At 38.9% G+C, this 27,050-nt stretch overlaps 4 protein-coding genes across 4 annotated transcripts; all 4 read left to right on the plus strand.

Moving 5' to 3' along the window:
• The first annotated feature begins 332 nt into the window (after positions 1 to 332).
• LOC149017834 (protein DETOXIFICATION 33-like) lies at positions 333 to 4,760 on the plus strand. Its single transcript, XM_089152163.1, has 9 exons — positions 333 to 734; positions 2,286 to 2,481; positions 2,586 to 2,931; positions 3,038 to 3,124; positions 3,248 to 3,304; positions 3,395 to 3,633; positions 3,716 to 3,834; positions 3,922 to 4,008; positions 4,095 to 4,760. The coding sequence occupies exons 1-9, from the start codon at positions 474 to 476 to the stop codon at positions 4,149 to 4,151; spliced, it is 1,449 nt and encodes a 482-aa protein (XP_089008289.1). The 5' UTR covers positions 333 to 473; the 3' UTR covers positions 4,152 to 4,760.
• A 1,767-nt stretch (positions 4,761 to 6,527) lies between these two features.
• LOC149017835 (protein DETOXIFICATION 33-like) lies at positions 6,528 to 9,724 on the plus strand. The gene is made up of 7 exons (XM_089153816.1): positions 6,528 to 6,829; positions 7,537 to 7,732; positions 7,829 to 8,174; positions 8,277 to 8,363; positions 9,085 to 9,141; positions 9,241 to 9,479; positions 9,579 to 9,724. Exons 1-7 carry the CDS (start codon positions 6,572 to 6,574, stop codon positions 9,722 to 9,724), a joined length of 1,329 nt encoding a protein of 442 aa, XP_089009942.1. The 5' UTR covers positions 6,528 to 6,571.
• Positions 9,725 to 13,307: 3,583 nt separating this feature from the next.
• Positions 13,308 to 17,333, plus strand: LOC149017836 (protein DETOXIFICATION 33-like). Its single transcript, XM_089154232.1, has 9 exons — positions 13,308 to 13,669; positions 14,718 to 14,913; positions 15,010 to 15,355; positions 15,461 to 15,547; positions 16,292 to 16,348; positions 16,481 to 16,719; positions 16,807 to 16,925; positions 17,010 to 17,096; positions 17,202 to 17,333. The coding sequence occupies exons 1-9, from the start codon at positions 13,412 to 13,414 to the stop codon at positions 17,256 to 17,258; spliced, it is 1,446 nt and encodes a 481-aa protein (XP_089010358.1). The 5' UTR covers positions 13,308 to 13,411; the 3' UTR covers positions 17,259 to 17,333.
• A 1,644-nt stretch (positions 17,334 to 18,977) lies between these two features.
• RPS9 (ribosomal protein S9) lies at positions 18,978 to 27,029 on the plus strand. The gene is made up of 2 exons (XM_089152164.1): positions 18,978 to 19,423; positions 26,525 to 27,029. The coding sequence occupies exons 1-2, from the start codon at positions 19,076 to 19,078 to the stop codon at positions 26,810 to 26,812; spliced, it is 636 nt and encodes a 211-aa protein (XP_089008290.1). The 5' UTR covers positions 18,978 to 19,075; the 3' UTR covers positions 26,813 to 27,029.
• Positions 27,030 to 27,050: the final 21 nt, after the last annotated feature.

Here is a 27,050-nt window from a genome sequence, read left to right on the forward strand (position 1 = left end):
AGTAAGATTACGTTGGCAGATAAAGACTGTCAATGGTGGATGTAATTAATGGTGACGAACAGGACAAGAAAATAATCAAATTTTCTAACCCCACCGAGAAGACGCAATCACATTTCCTTCCATAAATTCTCTGACTCCTATCAATTTACCACCTCGTCTGGCGTTTTGAAGAATAAGGTAGGTCTTAAATGTGGCTGATATTCACCCACGTAAGTTATCTCGAATGGGTTCCTATCCAAATGACTGGAAGTTTTGCTGGTTGTAGATTAGTTGAAGAAAACGATAGGTTTAGTTCTAATCAGTTTGCTAATTCGATTTGAGATGGTAGTTCGTGTGCGATTGAAAGAGTGTTAACTTTTGAAAGGTGGGTGGAGACGTGTTGTTCGATTACTCCAATAAATGAAAGGAAAACCTAAGACACTTGTTGAGCTTGAGAAGAGAAAAAAGTGAAAAGAAGTCTGATTTTGTTGAAAATGGAAGCTCCACTGTTACAACCAAGTAGAGTCGTTTCAGATGGGTTTGAAGACGAGGTTGTGGAGAAGAGCTTGGTGAAGCGAGTGTTGAGGGAGATGAAGACGATGTGGATGCTAGCAGGGCCAGCCATCTTCACTGCTATATGTCAGTATTCACTGGGAGGAATCACACAAACATTTGTAGGGCAAGTGAGTGCTATTGCACTTGCTGCTGTCTCTGTTGAGAATTCTGTTATTGCTGGACTTGCCTTTGGCGTCTTGGTAATGTTGTTCTTCCACTCATTGCTTCTTTTTCTTTTTTTAATTCTTCTTGTTCGTCTGGTTTTCTGTTTGTCTTCTTTAACAGATTGTACTTAGGGTTGAAGCCAAAGAAAGAAATAGTTTGTTTCCTTTTGGATTCACAAATACCTATCTTCACTTTGTAGTAGTTTTCATTTCTTTTGGTCTACCCTCAGTGATAGAGGAACCCAATTCGTCATATTATGTGGTTCATTCCATTCTCGTACAAGTGATTCTGCCTCGACTGATTAAAGGGTAGACTGGTCATTGATCTTGGTCTGCTTATCCCCACAAAAACATAGATATATGGATATAATGGTCTGGTCTTGAACTGGGAAGTCATAGGTTCAAACATAGAAACTGACTGGCTGATCAGCAAATTGACACATTAATTAGCACATCATAAACGCACTATGAGTTTGGTTGGGAACCAAAATTTAAAGACGGTTTGGTTTGGGTTGGTTCAATTTTGGACCAGTTCGGCTCAATCTTATCAGCTTGACTTACAAGGCCTCATCAATAAATTGTGTGGTTACTGGTCGGATCCACATCCTCTGTAATTTCTTTCCCTACAATTCCCTGCAATTCCCTAGTAGGATTGTCCCATGTGGCATTTAAGTAATCCAAAGGTTACCCAACAAACTAGAGTTTAAATAAAATTCAAATTTATTTTAAATTGGATAACCATTGGATTACTTAAATGCCACATGGCACAATCCTATGAGGGAATTACAAGGAATTGTAGCGAAAGGAATTACAGAGGATGTGAATCACATCTGGTCACTGATTTAATTTCAGTATATGTACAATCCGGGATCCACATCCTCTGTAATTCTTTCCCCTACAATTCCCTGCAATTCCCTCACAGGATTGTGCCATCTGGCATTTAAGCAATCCAAAGGTTACCCAACAAACTAGAGTTTAAATAAAATTCAAATTTATGAGTGGGTTTAAATAAAATTCAAATTTAGTTTAAATTGGATAACCATTGGATTATTTAAATACAACATGGCACAATCCTATGAGGGAATTACAGGGAATTGTAGGGGAATGAATTACAGAGGATGTGAATCCGTACAATCCAAGCAAGATCCCTACACCACCCGCCACACAAAATAAATGAAAAATCTGCACACAAAACGGGGACACCGCCACACCTTTCACATATCTACAATTCGGTACAATTCCCTCATAGGATTGTGCCATGTGGCATTTAAGTAATTCAACGGTTACCCAACAAACTAGAGTTTAAATAAAATTCAAATTTAGTTTAGATTGGGTAACTGTTGGATATTCTCCCCTTACTAAATGAACTAAACTGGCTATAAGAGTGTACATCAACATGATTAAAAGGGTACGGTGGTCATTTCATAAGCCCTTGTGTCTAAGCAAGAGATCCTCGAGACCTATGACTTTGGAATGCTATTTTCTTGGGTTTTGCATGATCTTTTTCTAATATGAAGTTGAAACCAGAAGCTATATACGTTAATAGGTGATCTCTAATGTGAGTGACTCTATAAAACATTGATGCAGTTGGGAATGGGGAGTGCATTGGAGACGCTATGTGGTCAAGCATATGGAGCAGGACAGATTTCAATGTTGGGGATTTACATGCAGAGATCATGGGTCATTTTATTTGTCACTTCATGTATTTTGGTTCCAATTTATGTCTTCTCTCCTCCAATTTTAAAGCTCTTTGGCCAAACTGATGAGGTTGCTGAAACCACTGGTTAGTTCTTCTCTAATCACCACGGCCTTTTTTTTGTTTTTTCTGGGGGTGTGTGGAAAAGAAGGATTTTGCGGATTCCTGATAAAGTAAATTTTTTGGTGCAGGGCAGTTTGCCCTATGGATGCTTCCACAGTTGTTCGCATACACATTCAATTTCCCCATTCAGAAGTTCCTGCAAGCTCAGGGGAAGTTTTTTGTAATGGCATGGGTTGCAGCAGTTGTTTTGGTGATACATGTAGTGATCAGTTGGTTGCTAATCTTGAAGTTAGGGTGGGGTTTGGTTGGTGCTGCTGTGACTCTCAACTTGTCATGGTGGCTTGTTGTTTTTGGTCAACTGGCCTACATTTTTATTTGGAAATCTGATGGGGCTTGGACTGGTTTCTCTTTCCAAGCTTTTAGAGATCTCTATGGCTTTGCAAAGCTTTCCTTCGCTTCTGCTGTCATGTTATGGTATGGCATTAATACCGACCCTTTCAACATAAATAGGACATTCTCTCTTAATTTCTTCTCCTCATCTTGTACCTATTGGTTTCTTCTTTTCATGACATGATCACAGCTTGGAGTATTGGTACTTGATGATAGTCATAGTCCTGACAGGTCATCTAAATAATCCATTGATTGCCCTTGATGCCATCTCTGTCTGGTAAGATTTCTGCTCTTCTCACCAAATTTGGAAGCAAAAGTGCAAAATGTTAACATCAATAACCATTTGCAAGCTCCATGGATCATTTCAGTACTAGTCTAACACTAGAACTAATTCTTGCAGCATGAACATTAATGGATGGGATCTTATGATTGCACTTGGATTCAATGCTGCTATAAGGTTGAATACTCTATTCTCTTCTTTTTACAAGTGTTTGTTCGAGTATGGGATTTGAGCTGATCTAGTATATTACAATCTGTGTTCAAACAGTGTGAGAGTATCAAATGAACTGGGGGCAGGTAAACCTCAAGCAGCAAAATTTTCAATATGGGTGATATCTTCAACATCCATATTTATCGGTTTGATTTGCATGGCCTTGGTTCTGGGAACAAGTGACTACTTTCCTTATCTATTCAGCAACACTGCCGCAATTAGGGAAGAGGTCACCAAGCTTTCATACTTGTTAGCATTGACTGTGCTTCTAAATAGCCTTCAACCAGTCTTGTCTGGTAAGTATGAAAATATTTCTTATAATCAGTTAGCATATGATCTTTATCACCATGGTTATATGAAATAATCCATTTTCTTCAGGGGTTGCTATTGGAGCTGGATGGCAAGCTAAGGTTGCATATATCAACATTGGGTGTTACTATATAGTTGGACTACCTGCTGGCATACTCATGGGGTTTAAGTTTGATCTTGGGGTTCAGGTGACCATATATCATTAGATCTTCATATTAATGTTATTCACGAGATATGAAGTCTGACATTCTATATATTTTCCTTTGGAGTTGCAGGGTGTTTGGGGAGGGATGATTGGTGGAATTGTTTTGCAGACCATAATCTTGGTCATTGTTACATCATGCACTAACTGGAACAAAGAGGTAATTAATTAAGCATTTCCATAACACTTCCAAGGGGTTCATCTCTAATGTGAATTGATTTTAATGTGTTACGAAATTTTCTGCAGGCCTCTCAAGCTGGGAGCCGTGTTAGGAAGTGGGGAGGATCGATTGCAGAAGAATGATTTTGCTTCTTTCAAGTTTTTGGTCGACCTGGGTAGGAAGAGGAGTGCAGATAGAGCATATTATTTAATCACTTAAATCAATGCTTTAAGCAGTTTTGGTGCATTCTATAGTTAATCAGGGAAATGATTCAAGCGCAAATATTTTTGGCAGTAATCAGCCATTAGTTTTATCTAGTCATTGGCCTTGACAAATGTTTTTGCTATTGGTAATGAAAATGGTCACAAAGGCTTTGAGAAAGTTTTGCATTTTTGGTGTTATAAGGGATCAAAGCCTGCATTCTGGAAATTTTGCTTGCGTCGAAAACGTAGAAGATGGTCTCAAACTTTGTTGCCTGGTCTGGTGGAGAATATGAAATAAAGACGCATTCTTGAGTAAACTTTTACTACAGAAACACTCACTCACGCTCAGCAAGAAAAACCAGACGAAGATGCCATGTCTCTGTCATAACATTTTCATTCAAATCGCAGAAGAAGAAACTAACAGAACGATTTGTTTTCTCTGAAGAAAAGGACTAGCAAACCGACTTCTGTCGCAGAACAATTAGTTGAGATTTTTAAGCAACAAAGATACCAAAGGATTAAAAGGCATAAATAGTTGATTCCTCTTGGACCTACATCATATCGAAGGGTTGTTGTCATGACTAGCACCTTTTGGGAAGAGGTCAGGAATTTGACAATCTTATGGCATTTTATAATTTATTATGTCCCCACCTCCTAATATAAAGCTGTAGAAAACAAACAAAAATTTCTTTTTCACCTAGTTATAGCAATATTCACCACAAAAAAGAAAAAAAGAAAAGAAAGAAAGATGAAGTTATAGCAATGAATTCGGATCCTCTACCTCGGTGGGAAGAGAATGGTGCTCATTTTACATTCCTCTAACATATATTTAGGATGAAATTCACCTTTGAAACCTTGTGGATGCAAAAAATCCCTGCTGGGAGACTCACCCACCATAGCCAAGCGTGCGACTTGGGTCGAACACCGGATTAGTCAGGGCAAAACCTTGAAAAACGGGGTTGGCAACCAAAAAAAAATAAAAACTAGAGTCTATTTCAATCTCCTAGTAAAGTAGATGGACTCTTAGTGGGGATCCAAGCATGGGTATCATTATCAATATATGATCCAAATCCTCTACTTGTCAAGGTAGAGGTTTGTATGCTTCCCTCACATCTCTTCACTATACAGTAGGGGTGAGACTCACATGGAATCACTGAAAATTCCACATGTAGTTCATTTTATAGTATCTAGGGCCTAATGTGTTGTAGAGAAATGTGAAGAATTCACATACCTTTACTTTCATGAATAGAGAATTTATACTCATCAAGAGATCCAGAGGTATGAACATATCTTTTTAATCAATATTTGATTGGAAATTTACTCGATTAGTTACTTTTAGGTTTCTGTTTTACAAGTATAGTCATTTAATGTTTCAATTAACAAAAATAGTTAAAACTAATTGGTTTACAAAACTAAAAAAAAAAAGAATTTGATTTCCTTCAGACAACTTTGTCCCTAAAACTAACCATACATAAGCAATCGTCACCCAACCTCTCCCTTTTATTTTTCCCATGTTATCCACTGAAAAAATCCACCATTCTAGCTATTGACTCCTTGACTCTTAGGTAATGATTTTGCAAATATACAAGGTACTCAAATAATGCAACAAAAATAGTACACTTTCCAATGGGAATCTAAACAAGTAACAGAAGGATTCATTCACGAACATTTATCACATTTCAAAAGAAAAGCGATGAAAGGAAAAGACACAACTGAGTAACTATTGCAACACTTTGTTCACATGATCAAATTGCAGTACAGCAAGGGAAATCTAAAATGTTGTTCATCAACCCTTGTCCATTCCAAGTCCGTTCAGTTGAAGCATTTGTCAATGAGTAATATGAATGAGTCGACAGAACGGAGTCGGGATCAGCTCCCTTGAAGTGGAGGATGGGTTTTCGACCACACAAAATAGTGGGGCCCACGGTGAAAAAACTTTTTGGAAGAAATTTTTTTTTAAATTTCATCCATAAAAACACACTTTGTGCTCCTCAGACGGGGAAATGATCCCGATTCGACAGAATGAATGTCGAATCAGGTATCAGTAGGGTTTCATAAATACTATAGGCATTTTGATATACTACATAACCTTAAGTGTAATGAGTTGATAATCGTCCTCGAGGGACGTATGCAATGAGGAACCACGACAATTGTACGTGTGTTTTTATAATAATTCCATGAATGTGGTATCAAATCTGTCACTCTCTATTTATTATTGCTAATGTCGTCACCACATTACCAGTTCCCACTTACCATTGATTTGATTAATAAATGAACAGAAGAAGTCCTCGGTAGTCAGTAGCCAGCCACTGCTTCTCTAAGTGAAATTCCATAGGAAACAAAGGTTCAGATAGTTGAAAATGGAAGATCCATTGCTACCCAGAAATGACGCTTCAGATGGGTACGCAGAGGAGACAGTGGAGAGAAGCTTGGCGAAACGGACAATACAGGAGATGAAGAAGTTATGGATGCTATCAGGGCCAGCCATCTTCACTTCCGTATGTCAGTATTCTCTTGGGGCAATCACTCAGACATTCGCAGGGCAAGTGAGCGAGCTTGCACTCGCCATCGTCTCTGTCGAGGACTCTGTCATCGGCGGACTGGCTTATGGCGTCATGGTAACAACGTTATCTTTTCAGCCATTTAACTTTGCTTCTCTTTGATTACTAATGCAAGAAAGGAAAATAGCTTAATCTCTTTGTTACCGGTGTGATCTTCTCCATGTTTTCCAATTAACCAATTGCGCCTGAGATTTGTGGTTTTCACTGTTGGTTCACGATTCTCAGAAACTTTACTCAACAACCATTCAATTCTGAATTCTACATACCACCAACAAGTACTAAAAAAAGAGAAAGAAAGCCAAAAATGGGCCGTTTGGTAACCGTGCATGAGACCAATCATTGCGGCTGTGATCTACAAAGTGTTTGGCTCACTAAAGTGGCACACGTTTCACATTTGTGTTGGTACATGATCATGGGCGAGTCCACATCGTCTCTCTGTTGACCACGAATTACAGGAACCCCACAGGCTAGGGTGATAAGATTTTAAATAAGAAGTTATACTTTCACGTCTCTCTCTTTCACACACACTCATACACAAAAAAAATAACTTAGATTACACATACAAGATCTAGAGTACTGCTTTTGTTCAAGAAATGCAGAAAAATACAAGAAACAAGAATGTTATAATAGATTCATACAACCCTTTGGTTTCCCAGACGTATGATTCTTCTAGGAGCCTTCAGCATGGATTTCATCATTTTTTTTTTACTTTGAGACCATTAAAGCTTCTGATAATTTTACTAAAACTATACAAATTGATGCAGTTGGGAATGGGGAGTGCATTGGAGACGTTATGCGGCCAAGCATACGGAGCAGGAAAGATTACAATGCTGGGAATTTACATGCAAAGATCATGGATCATTTTGTTTGTCAGTGCTCTTTTTATGGTTTCAGTTTATGTTTTCTCTCCTCCCATTCTAAAGCTCCTTGGCCAGACTGATGAGATTGCTGAAGGAACTGGTTAGTTCCCTCTCATACTTTCCCGCCCACCAAGTCAAATTGGAAAGTAAAACTTAGGATTAATTCCTGATGAAATCAATTTATTTGGTGGTGCAGGGAAATTCGCCATCTGGATGCTTCCACAATTGTTTGCGTATGCCGTGAATTTCCCAGTACAGAAGTTCCTGCAAGCTCAGGGGAAGATCTTTGTAATGGCTTGGGTTGCAGGAGTTGTGTTGGTGATACATGCAGTGCTTAGTTGGCTTCTAATTTTGAAGTTAGGTTGGGGTTTGGTCGGTGCTGCTGTGACTCTCAACTTGTCATGGTGGCTTTTGGTTTTCGGTAAATTGGGCTACATTTTTATTTGGAAATCTGATGGAGCTTGGATTGGTTTCTCTTTACAAGCTTTCAATGACATCTTTGCCTTTGTAAATCTTTCCTTGGCTTCTGCTATCATGCTATGGTATGTATGGCACTAGCAGTCCTTCATAGCATTAGATTCTATCTTTCTTCTTCTCCACGTTGTTGCTATTGGTTCCTGATATGAATTGCTACTTGGTCACAGCTTGGAGTTTTGGTACTTGATGATAGTCATAGTCCTAGCAGGTCATCTAAAGAATGCATTGGTTGCAGTTGATGCCATCTCTATCTGGTAAGAGTACTGTGCAGGTTACCAAATCTGAGTTGTATCCTTAGGTAGAGGTTTGTGCTCCCCTCACATTTCTCTACCATATATTAGTAGAGTTATGTGGACCCCACTAGAGATCCTACATTTGATTCGTTTTGTTAGTACTCAGAGGTGGGCCTACCCCTATTTTGTGATGGGAGAAATCTCTATCTGGTAAAAGTACTACTTAGCTCAACAAATTCGAGTTTGGATCCTACGGATAGAGGTTTGTGCTCTCCTCATCTCTTTACAGCATATTAATAGACCTCTGGTTCACTTTGTCAATACTCAGAGGTGGGTTTACCCATATTTTATGGTAGAAGAAAACTTTATATAGTAAAAGTACTGCTCAGCTCACTAAATTCATCAAGTCTGGATCCTAGGGTAGAGGTCGGTGCTCCCTTCATGTGTCTCTATGACATATTAGTAAGTGGTGGGGGGTATACTGTGGTCTCACCTCTTATTCATTTATTAGTACTTGGAGGTAGGTCTGTCTTCTATTGTGTGGTGGAGAAGCATAAGAGGAGCACGATCTTCTACCATGACGGGTAGAAAACTTGGACTCATCAAATTCTTTGTCTGGCAAACCATAATATTGTTCACATAATTACAGAAGTTCTCATCTAAAAACTTTGTGAATCATTTCAAAATACTTTACCTTGTGCACTTATGCTTAATTTTGACTTGAGATTTCAAATTGTTGCAGCATGAACGTTAATGGATGGGATTTAATGATTGCAATTGGATTCAATTCTGCAATAAGGTAGTCCACTCCATTCTCTTCCTTATGTAAATGCTTTTTGTATTTTCTTTTGAGTAAGGAACATTGGGCTGATCTAGCACACTATGGTCAAATGTATAGTGTGCGAGTATCAAATGAACTAGGAGCTGGTAAACCTCGAGCAGCAAAATTTGCAGTGATGGTGGTATCTGCAACTTCCATTACCATAGGACTGTTGTGCATATCCTTGGTCCTGGGAACAAAGGATTACTTTCCTTATCTTTTCACCAACACTGCCGCCGTAAGGAAAGAGGTCACCAAGCTTGCTCCATTGCTAGGATTTACAGTGCTTCTAAATAGTCTCCAACCTGTCTTATCTGGTTAGTATGAAAAAATTCAAAGTTACAGAGTTAATTAGCTACTCTGCATCTGATCGATCTTAATCGCTGTAGTTGTTTGAATTCATCAATTTTCTTCAGGGGTTGCAATTGGAGCTGGATGGCAAGCTCTTGTTGCATACATCAACATTGGATGTTACTACATAGTGGGATTACCTACTGGCTTACTCTTGGGATTTAAGTTTGGCCTTGGGGTCAAGGTGATTATACTAATAAACATGACTTAGATCACTATATATCAAATTTTGATCTTACAAGAATTTATTCTCACTTGGTATTGCAGGGTCTGTGGGGAGGGATGATTGGAGGGATTGTTTTACAGACAATAATTTTAACCACCGTCACTTCTTGCACTAACTGGAAAAAGGAGGTAATCAAAATTGAACACTTCCATAACTTTCAGTTTCCTTTTGATTTCTATATGTGTAAAGTGATTTGAATGCTGTATTGGGCTTTTTCTGAAACACTCTGTCAGGCCTCTGAAGCTGAGAATCGTATTAGAAAATGGGGAGGGTCGGTGGCAGAAGAATGATTCTGATTCATTCATTAATTTGTATTCCTAAAATTCAATTTTTTTTAGGACTTCCTGTGCAATCACTTTGTATTCCACCTATGTTTTATATGTCATCTAATGGGTTGGATATTTAAAAAAAAAAAAAAAAAAACTCATTAAAACCCCATTTGAATTGGCTAGTTCTGGCACAGTTGAAATCAATGCATTGAGAAAGTCTCTTAACATGACTTGCTTGAATAAGATTGCTTAGAAAATTGCATTCAAACTCTTCTTCCTGGACTAAGATTGCTTAGAAAATCGCATTTATAAACTTTTCTTGTGCAGAAACCTTTGACATTGGGTTTATCCATTCTTTTAAGACCTCATTTCCTTCATAATATTCCTTCTATCAGTTAGTAGCAAAATTTCATCCATAGAGTTGTGTCACTTGTTTCCTAGGACTCAAATTTAGAAGGTATGTTAGCTGTGATGAAAGGTGGTTTTGGCGAGGTGCTTGTTGAGATCGAAAATGTGTCTATTGCTCGCATGATTAACCGGGAAATCCTCGTACTTCTTGAGGTGGCCCAATCATTGAAGACATTCAACATATTTATTCTCTTTGGGTGGATTCTGTGGTTAAGTCTATTTCTAAGGAGGCAAATTCAATTTCTTATTCTCTAGCCAAGATGGCTGTGTCTTTGACAAACAAGACGGTTTGGCCTATTTCCTCTCCTTGACTTCTAATCTTTGTAATCACGATGTCTTGGTGGCGGTTTGCCCCTTTGTTTAATAAATCTTTTTCTTACCAAAAAAATAAAAATTTATCTTGGAGTTCTTGCCTAAAAAAGAATTTATCTTGGAGTAGGTAAAATTAATAACCATTGAATACTTTCTACGATAAATATCACAAATGTGTGGACTGTGGTGAAACTAAAGCCTGTTTGATATAGACCTGTAAATAAATTAGATTCAGTTTGGATACACCATTATCAGAATTCGATAAGCAAAACTGCTATTAGAACCCGAATTCGATACTCATTGAAAATTTACAAAAGATATCGGAATTCATATCCGGAACTTTATCGGATATCTAAAATATTCCATTTCGATAAACGATCCAATTACTGGTTGCCTTGTCATTTTTTTTTTTAAAATTCTTGATCTCTAGTTTCCGATTTCCTAGTTACCAAATCCGATTATAAGCCCTTTTAGAGAAAAAAAAAAATAATTTTTTGCTCTAATAGATAATTTCTAATTTTCTACTTTCCTTTTAGTGATTACTAGGTTCTGAATTCGACTATCACCCCTTGTTGCTTACCAAACGGATACGACTGTTTTTTGATAAGAAAAATTTTAGATTCAAACACTCTTAAACGAATACAATTACGAATTCGGGAGCAGATTTTAGGTATCCATTTACACGTCTAGTCCGATAGAGGATCGATTTGAGTGAAAAGTACCATATTTTACTCAGGCTTCTCCGGTTTAACCGGTTTCGCTGGTGTATTGTGCTTGAACATGTGTTAACGGATTGACCGGCTCTACGGAATGCACCAAACGCCAAGCACTACAAAGTTTGTGGAAATTCACAAAATAGGGGAGAGGAAGGGGTATTATGTCAGTTAAAAGGGGTTTATCTTTCTTCAACACCCGCTTAAATCCTACCGGAAACGGGTCTCTCGAGGTCCCAGACAAGCAAGATGGCTAGTATTTCCATCTCTTCCTTATCAGCTTCCTTTTCTTCTCTCTCGTTCTCTTCTCAGGTCTCTCAGAAATCCCGGAACCTCTGCCTTTCCCAACCTAGATCTTTCCTTAATTCTCTTACTGTCAAAGCACCAGTCCTAGTCGTTGCCGCCTCTCCTCCAGTGGATTTGGAGACGACAAGCCTCTAAAAGTATGTCAAGACGAGGCTCCCTGGTGGTTTTGCCGCTCAGACCATATTTGGAACGGGTCGAAGGAAATGCACCATTGCTCGCATCGTTCTCAAGGAAGGAACTGGTAAAATTATCATCAATTACAAGCATGGGGTATCATTATGAATAGTACAAATCCTTTATTTGTCAAGGTAGAAGTTTGTGTACTTCCCTCACATCTCTTCACTATACATTAGGGGTGAGGCTCACATGGAATCACTGGGAATTCCACATCTAGTTCATTTTGTTAGCACCTGGGGCCTATTGTGTGGTTGAGAAATGTGAGGGAATCACATATCTTTACCTCAACGAATAGAGAATTTATACTCATCAAGAGATCCAGGTATAAGCATGTCTTTTTAATTAATATTTGATTGGAAAATTACTTGATTAGTTACTTTTAGGTTTCTCAAAGTATTTATTTAATGTTTCAATTAACAAAAGTATTTGGCTTCACAAAACTAATAAAAATAATAAATTTTCATCTCCTTTAGACAACTTTACCCCTAAAAGTAACCATACATAATACAATCGTCATCTTCTTTCTAAACCCCCACCCTCTCCCTTTTTTCTTTTTTCCTTTTTCTTCATGTTATCCACTAAAACAAATCCACCATTCTAGCTATTGACTCCTTGACACTTAGGTAGGTCAAACTGAGTCTGTAGATATACAAGGCACTCAAATAATGCAACAAAAATAGCTAACATTCCAATGGAAATCTAAACAGGTAGCAGAAAGATTCATTCCCCAACATTTATCACATTTCAAAAGAAAAGCGACGAAAGGAAAAGACACAACTGAGTAACTATTGCAACACTTTGTTCACATGACCAAATTGCAGTACAGCAAGAATAATGATGGGAAATCTAAAATGTTGTTCATCATCCCTTGTCCATTCGAAGTCCTTTCAGTCGAAGAATTTGTCAAGGAGTAATATGAATGAGCCGACAGAACGAGGTATCAGTAGGGTTGCGTATTCTCAACCTGAAGTCAAAATCGATTCAAACCAACCCCTTCTCATATTTGACCATGCATCTCGAGCTATGGGACACTCACCTACATGGGTAATAAGTTTGAATCACCTTTCTGTCAAAGAATAGAGATCTGCTCGATCGATAATTCATGCTTTTCCACAACAAAAGAGAAGAGATATTTTATATTTAGACTCCTGTATGGTAGAGAAGAAGATAAATATTTTCATACACTATACTCCTCAAGCGATGTATGCAATAAGGAACCACGAAAATTGTATGTGGTTTTATAATAATTCGATGAAGTGGTATCAAATCTGTCACTATCTATTTATTATTGCGAACGTTGTTTTTACGTTACCAGTTCCTACTTATCTGATGCTGTTTCCTCTAACCATAGATTTGACTAATAAATGAACAGAAGAAAGTAGTCAGTAGTCAGTAGCCACTAGCCAGCCACTGCTTCTCTAAGTAAGAGTTGAGCATCTGAGCAGAAAGTGAAAATCCATAGGAAAAAAAGGTTTAGATAGTTGAAAATGGAGGATCCATTGCTACCCATAAATGAAGCTTCAGATGGGTACGCAGAGGAGACAGTGGAGAGAAGCTTGGCAAAACGAACGATACAGGAGATGAGGAAGTTATGGATGCTATCAGGGCCAGCCATCTTCACCTCCGTATGTCAGTATTCTCTTGGGGCACTCACTCTGACATTCACAGGGCAAGTGAGCGCGCTTGCACTCGCCATCGTCTCAGTCGAGAACTCTGTCATCGCCGGACTTGCTTATGGCGTCATGGTAATAACGTTATCTTTTCAGCTACTTAACTTTGCTTCTCTTTGATTACTAATGCAAGAAGGGAAAATAGCTTAGTTTCTTTGTTACCGGTGTGATCTTCTCCATGTTTTCCGATTAACCAATTGCGCCTGAGATTTGTGGTTTTCACTGGACCAGAGTTCTTGATTCTCAGAAACTTTTTTCAACAACCATTCAATTCTGAATTCTACATACCACCAAAAAGGATTAAAAAAAGAGAAAGAAAGTAAAAAATGGGCCGTTTGGTAAGCACACATGGACCTATGATTACGACGTGTTTTCTTATTCGAAGTGAGAATCTTGTGTATGGTTCACTAAAGTGGCACACGTTTCACATTTGTGTTGATATATGATCATGGGCTACATCATTTTACTAGCTATTATATTTGAGCAAGTTAAATGCACACCACTATGCTGTTGACCGATCATTTCGGTTTTTAACACCTTTGAAATGGATGGTTGGCAACACATGCTGTGCTTTTGATGCACAGCATTGAAGTTCGACGCCAAATTAATAAGATAATGAATCTTGGGGCATTGATATGTAATCTGCCAACATCTCTTAGTTCTATTTCCATGTTTTTATGTAAAAAAAAAGGTTTTTTATTTTATTTTTTCCTTCTATGGTGCTGAAATCATGTATGAAAATAATTTCAACAAAGAAAGAAAAAAAAAACCTTAGAGTTTAAGGTTTTAAAATAAGAAGTTATACATTCATGTCCCCCCCTCCCCCGGCAAAAAAAAAAACTCAAAAAGCTCTTAGATTACAAGTACATGATCTAGGCTGTTTTGTTTTGAAAAAGAAGAAGAAGAAGAAGCATACATGATCTAGGCTGTTTTGTTAAAGAAATGTAGAAAAACCCAAGAAACAAGAAGGACTTTATCGTAGATTCATACAACTCTTTAGTTTCCGAGACTATTCTTCCAGCAGCCTTCAGCATGGATTTTATCATTTTTATTTTTTATTTGAGACCATTGTAGACCATTAAAGTTTTTGATAATTTTACTAAAACTATAAAAATGGATGCAGTTGGGAATGGGGAGTGCATTGGAGACGTTATGCGGCCAAGCATATGGAGCAGGAAAGATTACAATGCTGGGAATTTACATGCAGAGATCATGGATCATTTTGTTTGTCACTGCTCTTTTTATGGTTCCACTTTATGTTTTCTCTCCTCCCATTCTAAAGCTCCTTGGCCAGACTGATGAGATTGCTGAAGCAACTGGTTAGTTTCCTCTCATACTTTCCCGCTCACCAAGTCAAATTGGAAAGTAAAACTTAGGATTAATTCCTGATGAAATCAATTTATTTGGTGGTGCAGGGAAATTCGCCATCTGGATGCTTCCACAATTGTTTGCGTACGCCGTGAATTTCCCATTACAGAAGTTCCTACAAGCTCAGGGGAAGGTCTTTGTAATGGCTTGGGTTGCAGGAGTTGTGTTGGTGATACATGCAGTGCTTAGTTGGCTTCTAATCTTGAAGTTAGGTTGGGGTTTGGTCGGTGCTGCTGTGACTCTCAACTTGTCATGGTGGCTTGTGGTTTTTGGTAAATTGGGCTACATTTTTATTTGGAAATCTGATGGAGCTTGGACTGGTTTCTCTTTACGAGCTTTCAATGACATCTTTGCCTTTGTAAAGCTTTCCTTGGCTTCTGCTGTCATGTTATGGTATGTACGTATGGCACTAGCAGTCCTTCATAGCATTAGATTCTATCTTTCTTCTTCTCCACCTTGTTGCTATTGGTTCTGATATGAATTGCTACTTGGTCACAGCTTGGAGGTTTGGTACTTGATGATAGTCATAGTCCTAGCAGGTCATCTAAAGAATGCATTGGTTGCAGTTGATGCCATCTCTATCTGGTAAGAGTACTGCTCAGCTCACCAAATTTGAGTTTAGATCCTAGGGTAGAGGTTTGTGCTCCTCTCACATCTCTCTATCATATATTAGTAGAGACTCATGTGGGCCTTAGTGGGGCCCACATTTGATTTGTTTGTCAGTACTCAAGGTGGGCCTGCCCCTATTTTGTGGTGGGAGAAATCTCCATCTGGTAAAAGTACTGCTTAGCTCAACAAATTTGAGTCTAGATCCTACAGATAGAGGTCTGTGTTCCCCTCACATATCTTTACAACATATTAGTAGAGGACCCACTTGGGGTCCTATTTTTTATTCATTTTGTCAGTACTCAAAAGTAGGCCCACCCCTATTTTGTGGTGGAGAAAGCTCTATCTGGTAAAAGTACTACTCAGCTCACCAAATTCGAGTCTGGATCCCACGGGTAGAGGTTTGTGCACTCCTCACATGTTTTTACCACATATTAGTAAAGGGCCCACGTGGGGTCTATTGGGGTCTCAAATCTTATTCATTTTATTAGTACTCAAGGGTGGACCTGCGCCTATTATGTGGTAGAGAAGTGTAAGTAGAGCACGGTCTTCTACCATGATGGGTAGAAAACCTAGACTCACCAAATGCTATGTCTGGCAAACCACGTACATTTGTCACATAATTACAGATCTTCTCACCTACAAACTCTGTTAATCATTTCAAAATACTTTACCTTGTGCACTTAATGCTTAATTTTGAATTGAGATTTCAAATTCTTGCAGCATGAACATTAATGGATGGGATTTAATGATTGCAATTGGATTCAATGCTGCAATAAGGTAGTCCACTCCATTCTCTTCCTTATGTAAATGCTTTTTGTATTTTCTTTTTTTTTTTTTTGGTAAACTTTTTGTATTTTCTTTGAGTAAGGAACATTGGGCTGATATAGCACACTATGGTCAAATATATAGTGTGAGAGTATCAAATGAACTAGGAGCTGGTAAACCTCGAGCAGCAAAATTTGCAGTGATGGTGGTATCTGCAACTTCCATAACCATAGGACTGTTGTGCATGTCTTTGGTCCTGGGAACAAGGGATTACTTTCCTTATCTTTTCACCAACACTGCCGCAGTAAGGAAAGAGGTCATCATACTTGCACCATTGCTAGGATTTACAGTGCTTCTAAATAGTCTTCAACCTGTCTTATCTGGTAAGTATGAAAACATTCAAAGTTACAGAGTTAATTAGCTTCTGATCTTAACCACCATAGTTGTATGAATTCATCCATTTTCTTCAGGGGTTGCAATTGGAGCTGGATGGCAAGCTCTTGTTGCATACATCAACATTGGATGTTACTACATAGTGGGATTACCTACTGGCTTGCTCTTGGGATTTAAGTTTGGCCTTGGGGTCAAGGTGATTATACTAATTAACATGACTTAGATCACTATATATCAAATTTTGATCTTACAAGAATTTATTTCTCACTTGGTATTGCAGGGTCTTTGGGGAGGGATGATTGGAGGGATTGTTTTACAGACAATAATTTTAACCACCATCACTTCTTGCACTAACTGGAAAAAGGAGGTAATCAAAATTGAACACTTCCATAACTTTCAGTTTCCTTTTGATTTCCGTATTTGTGAAGTGATTTTAATGCTTTATTGGGCTTTTTCTGAAACTCTCTGTCAGGCCTCTCAAGCTGAGAATCGTATTAGAAAATGGGGAGGGTCGGTGGCAGAAGAATGATTCTGATTCATTCATTAATTTGTATTCCTAAAATTCAAATTTCTTTTTAGACTCCCTGCGCAATCTATTTGTATTTCAGCTATGTTTTTTTTATGTCATCTAATAGGTTGGATATTTAAAAGAAAAAAAACTTATTAAAACCCCATTTGAAGTGGCGAGCTCTGGCACAGCTGAAATCAACGAATGAAAGTCTCTTAACGTAACTTGTTCGAATAAGATTGCTTGGAAAATTACATTCTTAAACTTTTATTATGCAAAAACCTTTGACACTGGGTTTGTCCACTCTTTTAAGATCTCATTTTCTTCATAACATTCCTTCTATTAGTTAATAGCAACATTTCATCCATAGAATCTTTGGACTCAAATTTATCTTGGAGTTGGTAAAATTATTAACCGTCAAGTGCCTTCTACCATAAACATCACAAATGTGTGGACCGTGGTGAAACTAAAGCTGGTCTGATATAGACCTGTAAATGAATCAGATTCGGTTCAAATACACCACTATCCAAATCCGATAAGCAAAACCGTTATCTAATTCCTTATTTGACTGGCAGAAATTTACAAAAGGTATCTAAATTTGAATCCGAAACTTTATAATTGTCTGCTATTTGTCTTTTTATTTTTTTAATTTATGATTTTCAATTTCCGATTTTTCAGTTACCAAATCTGATCATCAGCTTTTTTGGAAAAAAAAAAAAAGAAGAAGTTAATTTTGTGCTCTAATGGTTAATTTTTTATTTCCAACTTTCTGTTTACCGTTACCGTTTTTCAAAAGCTGATTATCACCCCTTCTCAGATAAGAAAATGCTTAATATTTTACTCTAATTGGATAAATTTTTATCCGGATGTGTTATCCGGTTTAATAAGCAATCATTCAACTTCGAATACAATTGCTTACTAGACGGATTCAAATGTTTTTCGGTAAGAAAATTCTAGATTTGGATACCCTTCAACAAATATGAATGCAAATTTAGGAGTGGATTTTAGGTATCCATCTATAGGTCTAGTCTGATAGGGAATTGATTTGAGTAAGAAGTACCATATTTTACTCAGGCTTTTCCAGTTTAACAAGTTTCACTGAGGTGTAGTTTGTTTGAACATGTGTTAGGGAAAAAAAGACTCTGTGGAGTGGACCAAACACGTCCATAGTGGGGTGAGGGAGAAGGAAAGAAAGGGATAGGATGTAAGGGTTTTGTAGAAATGGAGTGATCAGGAGTGGGTTCCACTTTTACTTTTCCCAACTTTCATGAGTCTCCACAAATATCTAGGGGTTTCAAATGTGTAGGGTTCAAATCAGAGGGTGGGAATTTGGAAAATTAGATGCTTGGTTGTGGAAAGAAATGTCTCCCACTTTTTCACCCTAAAAAACAATCTGATCAGCGTGATTTTGGGGTGTAAAGGGAAAGTGCAAATGTACAACTTTTTTGAAGATTTTTCCCACCCACCCCTTATCCGCATACAAACGCAGCCTGATGTATTGTGCTTGAACATGTGTTAACGGATTGACTGACTCTACTGAATGCACCAAACACATCACATAGTTGTGATTTTATTAAAAAGAAAAATATGATGTGACTTAAAAATGTACCTCGACTTTTTAATGTGAGCTTGGAACATCTGCAAGCATAAATGAACAGTACATCAATCCTATAAAGTTTGTAAATTCAGGAGATAGGGGAGAGGAAGGGGTATACATGTCACTTAAAAGGGGTTTATCTGTTCGACTGTTCGTCACCACCCGCTTAAATCCTACCGGAAAGGGGTCTCTCGAGGTCCCAGACGAGCAAGTGAAGTGCAGGAAAAGGTGAAAAAAAAAAATGGCTAGTATTTCCATCTCTTCCCTGTCAGCTTCCTTTTCTTCTCTCTCGTTCTCTTCTCAGGTCTCTCAGAAATCCCGGAACCTCTGCCTTTCCCAACCTAGATCTTTCCCTAATTCTCTTACTGTCAAAGCACCAGTCTTAGTCGTTGCCGCCTCCGCTGCTTCTGTCGCATCTCCTCCGGTGGATTTGGAGACGACAAGCCTCGAAAAGTATGTCAAGACGAGGCTCCCTGGTGGTTTCGCCGCTCAGACCATATTTGGAACGGGTCGAAGGAAATGCGCCATTGCTCGCGTCGTTCTCAAGGAAGGAACTGGCAAAATTATCATCAATTACCGTGAGGCCAAGGTAACAAACTTCTTTAGTTTCCCTTTGATTACAGTTATCTGATTTCATATTTAGTTCATGGTGGGGTGGAGAAGCTTTCCGTTCTCAAATTTTAGATAGACTTGGTGAATGTGTCTCACTAGGGAATCATCTGTATACAATATTTTATATATATTCAAACAATCAGAAGAACTCAGTCGACTGAAGCTAAAAAGAGAAAAAGCAGCGGAAATGCTAACATTAACGCAAATAGAATCTGCCAAATAGAAACATAGGCTGGCTCCACTACAGGCTTGATGGTGGTTTTCTTTCATCCTTCTCTTTCGATTCACATCAACTCTTACCAATTTGAAATAAACTCAACCTCGAGTTTTTGTAATTTGAATGGTTTGCGGTATATGACGAATGTCCTATTTCAGCCTATACAGAATTCTAGCAGCTCTCAGAAGTTGAGAATGTAGTTATCAGGGTAAGGAGTCTTTATCTCCTCTTTGAATACTCGGGTGGAAGAAGAGCTTTTAGTGCTCAACCTCTAGAGCTTATGCATACTTGGATGTGACTTCCATAAAGCTCCATCTGTCACAGCTCCCAAAAACAGTATTTTTATGCATCTTTTCCTTACACTTTTTCCCTTCCCTTCTCACATTAACTCGTCCCTCCCCAAGCATTACTCCCCATAGTTTTTTTTCTTCTTCTTTCCTGACTCCTATTTCCCAAGAGGTTACAGCAGCACCCCAAACAAGGGTCTTCCATCTTCAAGACCCAATCCTACTCCCTAACCCTCCTCTCTTCCCTTATCCTTTATCCCATTTTCATTTCTTTTTGCAACCTTTTTTCTCATATTTTTTCTTTCTGTTTTTAGTTGTATACATTATTAAATTATTTCATCTACTTTCACAGCTATGTATTTATATTCCAAGAAGATGCATATGTGTGAGAGGAAGATTGCCACAATGGCAGCATGTAATCTCTCCCACACGTGTGCAGTAGTGGTAGTTACATAGGGGCAAAAAGCTACTCAGTTGTTCAATATGCCACTGTCGTTGGCATCACCATTGATTGTTTCCCCTCTCTAGTGATTGTTCCATCCTCACCTCCAACTTCTTTGTTGCTAACCTTACTGTGGTCCAACTCAACCAAGTCCTAGGATCCTCACGGACCAGGCTCTACTTGTGCATCTCTCCCTCTCCTCTCTCTCTCTCTCTCTCTCTCTCTCTCTCTCTCTGCACTAGTCCACGTTATATCCTTTTTTCCCTCGTTTTACATTTCCTACTCCCAGAATATGCATGGTGTTGGCAGTAGTTCTGAGATGTCAATTAGAGTTTTGAGTTTTAAGACATCATGGAGGATATGAAGAAATTAGGGGGGGGGGGGGGCGGGTTAGATTTGGAAGGCGGTATGGAGGAAAGAAATAAAAGTTGGCAGCATTGTCTTGGCCAACCATGAGCTCCTAGGAGTTGATGACCCCTTGGTGCAAGTGAAGGAAAATGAGATTTTAAAAGGGACTTGGGAAGAGTGTCATGAGGATGAGCCTTGATGGGGTAATTCAAGGGAGGAGGCAATAGGTGGCTGTGAGCAAGCAGGCTTACTGAGCTAGAATAATTTATCATCGCCTTCAAGCAATGTGGAAGAAGCTACCGATTCATACCGAGACTGCTAGTGGTAGTAAGTACTGAGTAGATCAGCAAAATCGTAGAGGAGAAAAGCCATGGACTTGAGCACAAGGAGAGAGCCGTGATGAAGCTCGTGAAATGGTTGGAAATCCAGTTTTTCTGATTTGATTTGCCTTTCAAAAAGCTTGCCCAGGCATTATCTAGGCTCCTCAATTTCTCTGGTCAACTTGCGCCAGGCCTTCTCCATATCTTGGGTTGTCTAGACATCATGACAACTGTAATAAGGTCTCGCAGCACATGAAGCAGGGAGGGTCATAGTTTACCTGCTTCACATCAAATCAAACTGATGACCACTAGGTTGTGACAACTATGGATGTGTCTAAATTAGTAAAAAAATCCAGAATTCTGGAAAAAAAATTTGTGTGTGTGTGGGGGGGGGGGGGGAATTCAGGGCTTGGCGTAGAAAATTCAAGCTTATCCAATTGCCATCCTGCTCTGGCATTAACACGTGATTAAGTGACTCGTTTAACTTGTACCCCAAAAAAAAAAAGACTCATCTAACAAATCTTGTATTATAACTTGTGTGTTGCAAGTTAGAGCCTGCCACCCATGCCATATTTATGCCTATTCAAAAGCAAATATATCAGAATTGCATGCCCCCTGCAAGTTAAAACATGTCAATAAATGGTTTACAGTTTACACACACTACCCAATCCTATTCCAACTAATCATAGTTAATGGATTTTAGAATGAAGGACTCCTACAGGTGGATAAACATTTAAATTCCATCCACGACCGTTATGCAACAATCCAAAGAAATCTTTCCCTTTTGTCATTAAATTGGAAAATATCTTGAACTGCTCTTTTACCTTTTCTGGTCTTGCCTTCCTTGAACTGGTTAGGTGTTTTGTAGGAATCATCTTTGATGGGGTACGAGATTTAAAGATGCTGCCCAATAGAAGATTGGAATAAGAAACTCTGCACTCTGGGTGCTTACTAGATAAGTTGACACTTGATAGGAACTTTCACAGCAGTGTAGTTGAAGGATGTATTTGAAATTTGCAGGTTTGTTTGTGCTTAATTAACCAGAGAACTTCCATGATCATTTAGGTAAAAATAAAGGGGAAGGATCGTAGGTGTAAAGTTTATATAATGTTGGATATGACTTAGAGAATGGATCCCTAGAAATAGAAAAAACATATTGTTCAGGGGGTATTAGGAATTCGTATCCAATATAATATTCTGTTCTATTAATGATTGGAGTATGTCTAAACTAGGCTTTTGCCTCCAATGGAACAATATAATCATGCAATTTTTATTATTTTTACTTTGATGATTTTGTGCATGCAAATATTTTGGTATGGTGTTGAGCGTTGGACAGGGTTATAGACAAATACTCTGTTTAGCCTCCCATTTAAAATTATTTTGCCGCCTATTTGCTACTTTCTGCAGAGGTGGAGAAGTTGTTGGGGGGGGGGAGAAATGAGGAAATTCTGTAGTTGTTAATTGTGATTCATGAATGAGAGTGTTGTACAGAATCACCTTTTGTTGTTTTTTTTATAAAAATTTGTTATGGACTTAATAGAATTGAGGGGAGAGAGAAAGGAGAAACATCCTACAATACATAGGGCTAGCAGATGACCTGATAACAAAAGCCATAAGCAGTTGAAGATGACGAAACACAGAGAAGATGTTGGAGATGAAATGTCTTATAGTCCAATTTCCTCTTAAGAGGATACAACAAAGTATAGCATGAGTAGTCATGAACAAAGATAGCATACAAACGGAAACATTGAACACTAGCTATGGGAGGCTTTTTGTTAAGACCCAAATGGGTGACTCAACAATGGAAACGACACAAAGATAATAATAATAATGACTTGGTAAATGCTGACGACGCCTCCCGCGTGTACCGGCTCCAGGCATCGCCCTCCCCTTTTCCCTTACTCACTCCACTTCTCCCTTCCCCCTTTTGTTTACTGCCTCTTCCCTCCTGTCTCCCCTCTTTCTCTCTCTCCCTGTGGCTCTGTCTCTGTCTCTCTGTCTCTCCCCTTCCTTCCCTCTGTCTCTGTCTGTTTTCGTTGTGCCCCCTGCCCGCGTGTGCTGCCGGCTTCCTTTCCCAAAGGCCACAGTGAATCCAATCCAGAGAAGCAGCTGCGGGTAACCAAACTGGTAAATGGCAGTCTAGAGCTCTTGCAGAGTTGACAGCTCTCACAGAGATGAGTAGAGGTACAGGTAACCTGCATAGAACCAGAACTCTTGAAAAATTAAGTGATCGAGCCTTGAGGATGGCCTAATCTTTTGATGCCCAAGTGTCTTCACTAACAGCTTAAAGCTGAGAAAAGGGTGGAGTTTCTCAGAAGTATACAGGCAACAGAAGCACCGGATTAAATAACATTTAAACCACCAAATCTTCTTCCTGATGCCAAGTCACCCCTGTGTAATTGTCCTTGATGGAAAACCATAGTTGGTGAGCTTAGAAAAAGAGAGTAAGTTGTGTTTGATAGAGGGAACCACCAAGACTTATCAAGGTGTCGGGAGACATTGCTGTCAGTTAGTAAACAAGATCCTGTGGGAGTGACAGGCAGCTGAGACCCATCTCTGATCATAACTGAAGACGGTCCAGATAGGGAGCAAGATTGGAGAGATTACCTGCACTATTTTCACATAAGCGACAATGTCCCCAACACTTCAAGGGATGTAACCAGGATAGGCAACCATAGGGCCCTTCATATTTTAGGCCCAAATGCTGCCATAGCTGATCATACTTACTGTTTTCTGCGATTTCAAGTTCTCTTTATCTTTTTCTACTCGAGGCAGCCATTGAAGACCTTCATTTTTCTGCAATTGTCCAGCAGCTCCTTTCTTCCTACAAGTAAGCTCATCCCCAACCCATCTCCCAACCTCATTCCCCTTCCCTTAAGCCTGTGGTAGCATCTCCTCACCTCCCCATATCCTTGTTTAATTTTCCAGATTTTTTCTGGAATTTTTGGACCTTTTCTAAGACCCAAAATTCAATGTCAGATTTACGGAAATCTAACCATTAGATCTCTCCCAAACTTTAGGAACATCATTCCCGTAGCCCTAGTGACCTTTGCTCCTAATTTCAGCCCAATTGGACTAAAACCTAAGCCTAACCAAGAGTCCGAAGCCAAGTAGGAAACCTAGTTTGGACCCTAGCCTTAAGGGATTAATTCAAAATAAAATAACAAAATCGGGGTTAATTCTAGCTTATCTGAACCCTTGAATCAACCCAGACTAAACCCTAGAAGCCTTAAAACATATGAACCCAGACTTTTTAGAATTCTGCTATTACATCTCTGTTGAACAGGTTATTTTTCACTAATTCCAGCCTCAGACCTAACCTGGCTGAACTGTAAACCCCCTTTGCAATTAACCCTAGACTAGCCTAAATCTGACCCAAGACTTGGGTTTCAGAGTTAATTCTAGCCTAACTGAACCCTTGAATCAACCCATACTAAACCCTAGAGGCCTTAAAACATATGAACCCAAACTTTTTAGAATTCTGCTGTTACATCTCTGTTGAACAGCTTATTTTTCACTATTCCAGCCTCAGAGCTAACCTGGTTGAACTGTAAACCCCCTTCGCAATTAATCCTAGACTAGCCTAAACCTAACCCAAGACTTAGGCTTCAAATTAGCCTATCCATAAGGTGTTTAGTATTAAAAACAGATGCTGTCCACTGAGACTTCAACCCAAACAGCAAGGGTTTAAACCCTAATTTGCTGCTGGTTCTTTGTGAGGGGATCCTCTTGACTGGCCTAGACCCTGGGTTACATCGTCAAGGCACCATGCCCTCATTTGTTGCAGATCGGACAACGAATAACTGAGCGAGAACTATCAGCAGCTACAGTTGTGGAAGAAGTAATCCCTGCTGATTTACCCCTAATTTCTTCATTTGTAGTGCCATGGCAGTTCTGAGAAGAAAAAGAGTGCTGAGATCATAGCTGTGTCCATTAGAGCATCCTCAGGTAGGGGTGTCAATTTATAGCCCGAACCATTAAAACTGAACCGCACCAGGCCGTTATAGCCCGAACCGGCCCGAACCGAACCTTAATGGGCCATAATTGGGCTGAGGGTTGTGGAGTCCGCACCAACCCGAAACCGAACCGCAACCCGTTATAACCCATTTACAACCCGTTTTGTAATTTTACATTAAATGGTATTTGAATCATTATATTACCATTAGGTAGTTGGTATAGACAATTAAAAAAATTAAGCATGAATTCAAACATCAAATAGTCATTTTACTACTTAATATCTATGTTCTTGATTTTTGTAGAATGGGTGGGTTTTTTTTAATGGAAGTTGACCAATAGCAACTTTGCTTTCCATATAATTTTCGCTTTTGTTGTAGGATGCTCAATCGTTTCTTCTTGTTTTTTTTCTTACACGCCATAAACCGTTAGTCAACCCGAATCTAAACCGTTGGCCCAAACCGTTAGTTAGCCCGAACCCAAACCGCACCAAACTGAAACCGGCCCGAAACCGCACCATTGACACCCCTATCCTCGGGGATGAAATTTACAAAAACTGGTTTCAGCATAAAAGGTTAGAGCAGGATTAGGAGAGGTGAGCGACTGCCTTTGTTTTGCAGATCATGGCTATGTGGCAGAGGATTTAACTCGCTATAAATTGGAATAGGTGGTGTGAGCATCATTGTGGCAAAATTCTTGTAGGAAGGACCAAGATTAGCAAACAGCAGTTGTTGATCTGGATTGGCTTACTCATTGAACTAAGCTGGTCAGAGATCTGTTTGAGTTGGAACAAAAATCAGCCAAAGTAGTGTCATTCTTCTTCAATAAATGGAGTCTGAAAGCTCAAACTTTTGTGTTTCAGATCAGAACTCACCAGTGCTCTGAAAAGTGCAAAAACTATGCGAATTGTTCTGGGAGACTATGATACATAACAAAAGACAAAACAATTTTAGATGCTAAAACACAGATAAGAAGATCTTGAAGATGGGAACAATATCTTCTGTAAAGCTTTTCCATTTCTGAAATGAAAAAAATTACAATATAAGAGAATTATTTATAGATCACAGAGAATGACAGATTACAAGGAACTACTGGACAGATTTCTATTATTAGACACGCAGCTAGAAGGTGTATTTAGGTCAATAGAGGAAAGCAGAGAGGGGTAAGACTGCATAGGGAAATTGCCCCTCGGGCTCTGCTTGTCTGGAAGCCTTTGGCACTCGTTTGCACTTAGTGGAGAGGATGAGAGTTACAGGAATTAATGATATGCCTTTTCCTTGAGGATTATTCCAAAAAAGAAGAGAGGAATGGGATTTGGAGCTCACATCCTAAGAGATGGAATCCCCAAGTCTCTCTAAAGGATATAAAATTACCACTTATACTAGTGCATACCTAAAATTCTTCTTCAAAATCATTTTAGTGCTCTCTTACAGTCTCTAAAACCATTCTCGAGTTACTTTCATTGTTTTACTATGGTTGTAGCTAATGGTTGGATCTTGATGTTGTACAGGATTATCTTCAGGGGAATCCATTATGGCTACAATATGTCAGAGTCCCATTGGTAACTTTAGGATATGACACTAGTTATGATGTGTTTGTTAAAGCTCATGGAGGTGGTCTTTCAGGTCAGGCGCAGGCAATCTCTCTCGGAATAGCTCGGGCTTTGCTGAAGGTGAGTGAGAACCACAGAGGCCCTCTTAGAAAGGGAGGCCTTCTTACTAGAGACTCGAGAGTGGTTGAGAGGAAGAAACCAGGTCTCAAGAAAGCCCGTAAAGCTCCACAGTTCTCAAAACGTTGAGGTTGTGTGTTCCTGCAAATTGTCATCTGGTATAATTTCAACCTGGACCATGATTATTGGTCTTCTTGTGAATTTCAACAATGTAAAAATTTCATTTTTATTTTTGAGACTGAAATATAGGGTTTCTTTTGGGTACTTGAGGAATGCTTAAAAGCTTCGAGGCTGACGAAATGGATTGAATCAAGGTATATCAGATTGGTCCAATCCAACGTTTACAAGACCAGAGTGAGCTCCATTA

The sequence above is a fragment of the Hakea prostrata genome, chromosome 4 (assembly GCF_041222555.1).
Source record: "Hakea prostrata isolate BN-2017 chromosome 4, UWA_Hpros_2, whole genome shotgun sequence".
NCBI lineage: Eukaryota > Viridiplantae > Streptophyta > Magnoliopsida > Proteales > Proteaceae > Hakea > Hakea prostrata.

Excerpts from the sequence above, each read along its gene's own strand:
- RPS9 (XM_089152164.1), top strand. The coding sequence starts at position 19,076 with ATGGCTAGTATTTCCATCTCTTCCCTGTCAGCTTCCTTTTCTTCTCTC. Across the intron at positions 19,424-26,524 it reads TCAATTACCGTGAGGCCAAG|GATTATCTTCAGGGGAATCC; the intron begins GTAACAAACTTC and ends GATGTTGTACAG.
- LOC149017834 (XM_089152163.1), top strand. The coding sequence starts at position 474 with ATGGAAGCTCCACTGTTACAACCAAGTAGAGTCGTTTCAGATGGGTTT. Across the intron at positions 2,482-2,585 it reads TGAGGTTGCTGAAACCACTG|GGCAGTTTGCCCTATGGATG; the intron begins GTTAGTTCTTCT and ends TTTTTGGTGCAG. Across the intron at positions 3,305-3,394 it reads GGATTCAATGCTGCTATAAG|TGTGAGAGTATCAAATGAAC; the intron begins GTTGAATACTCT and ends GTGTTCAAACAG.
- LOC149017836 (XM_089154232.1), top strand. The coding sequence starts at position 13,412 with ATGGAGGATCCATTGCTACCCATAAATGAAGCTTCAGATGGGTACGCA. Across the intron at positions 15,548-16,291 it reads GTTGATGCCATCTCTATCTG|CATGAACATTAATGGATGGG; the intron begins GTAAGAGTACTG and ends AAATTCTTGCAG. Across the intron at positions 16,926-17,009 it reads AGTTTGGCCTTGGGGTCAAG|GGTCTTTGGGGAGGGATGAT; the intron begins GTGATTATACTA and ends TTGGTATTGCAG.
- LOC149017835 (XM_089153816.1), top strand. The coding sequence starts at position 6,572 with ATGGAAGATCCATTGCTACCCAGAAATGACGCTTCAGATGGGTACGCA. Across the intron at positions 6,830-7,536 it reads GACTGGCTTATGGCGTCATG|TTGGGAATGGGGAGTGCATT; the intron begins GTAACAACGTTA and ends AAATTGATGCAG. Across the intron at positions 7,733-7,828 it reads TGAGATTGCTGAAGGAACTG|GGAAATTCGCCATCTGGATG; the intron begins GTTAGTTCCCTC and ends TTGGTGGTGCAG.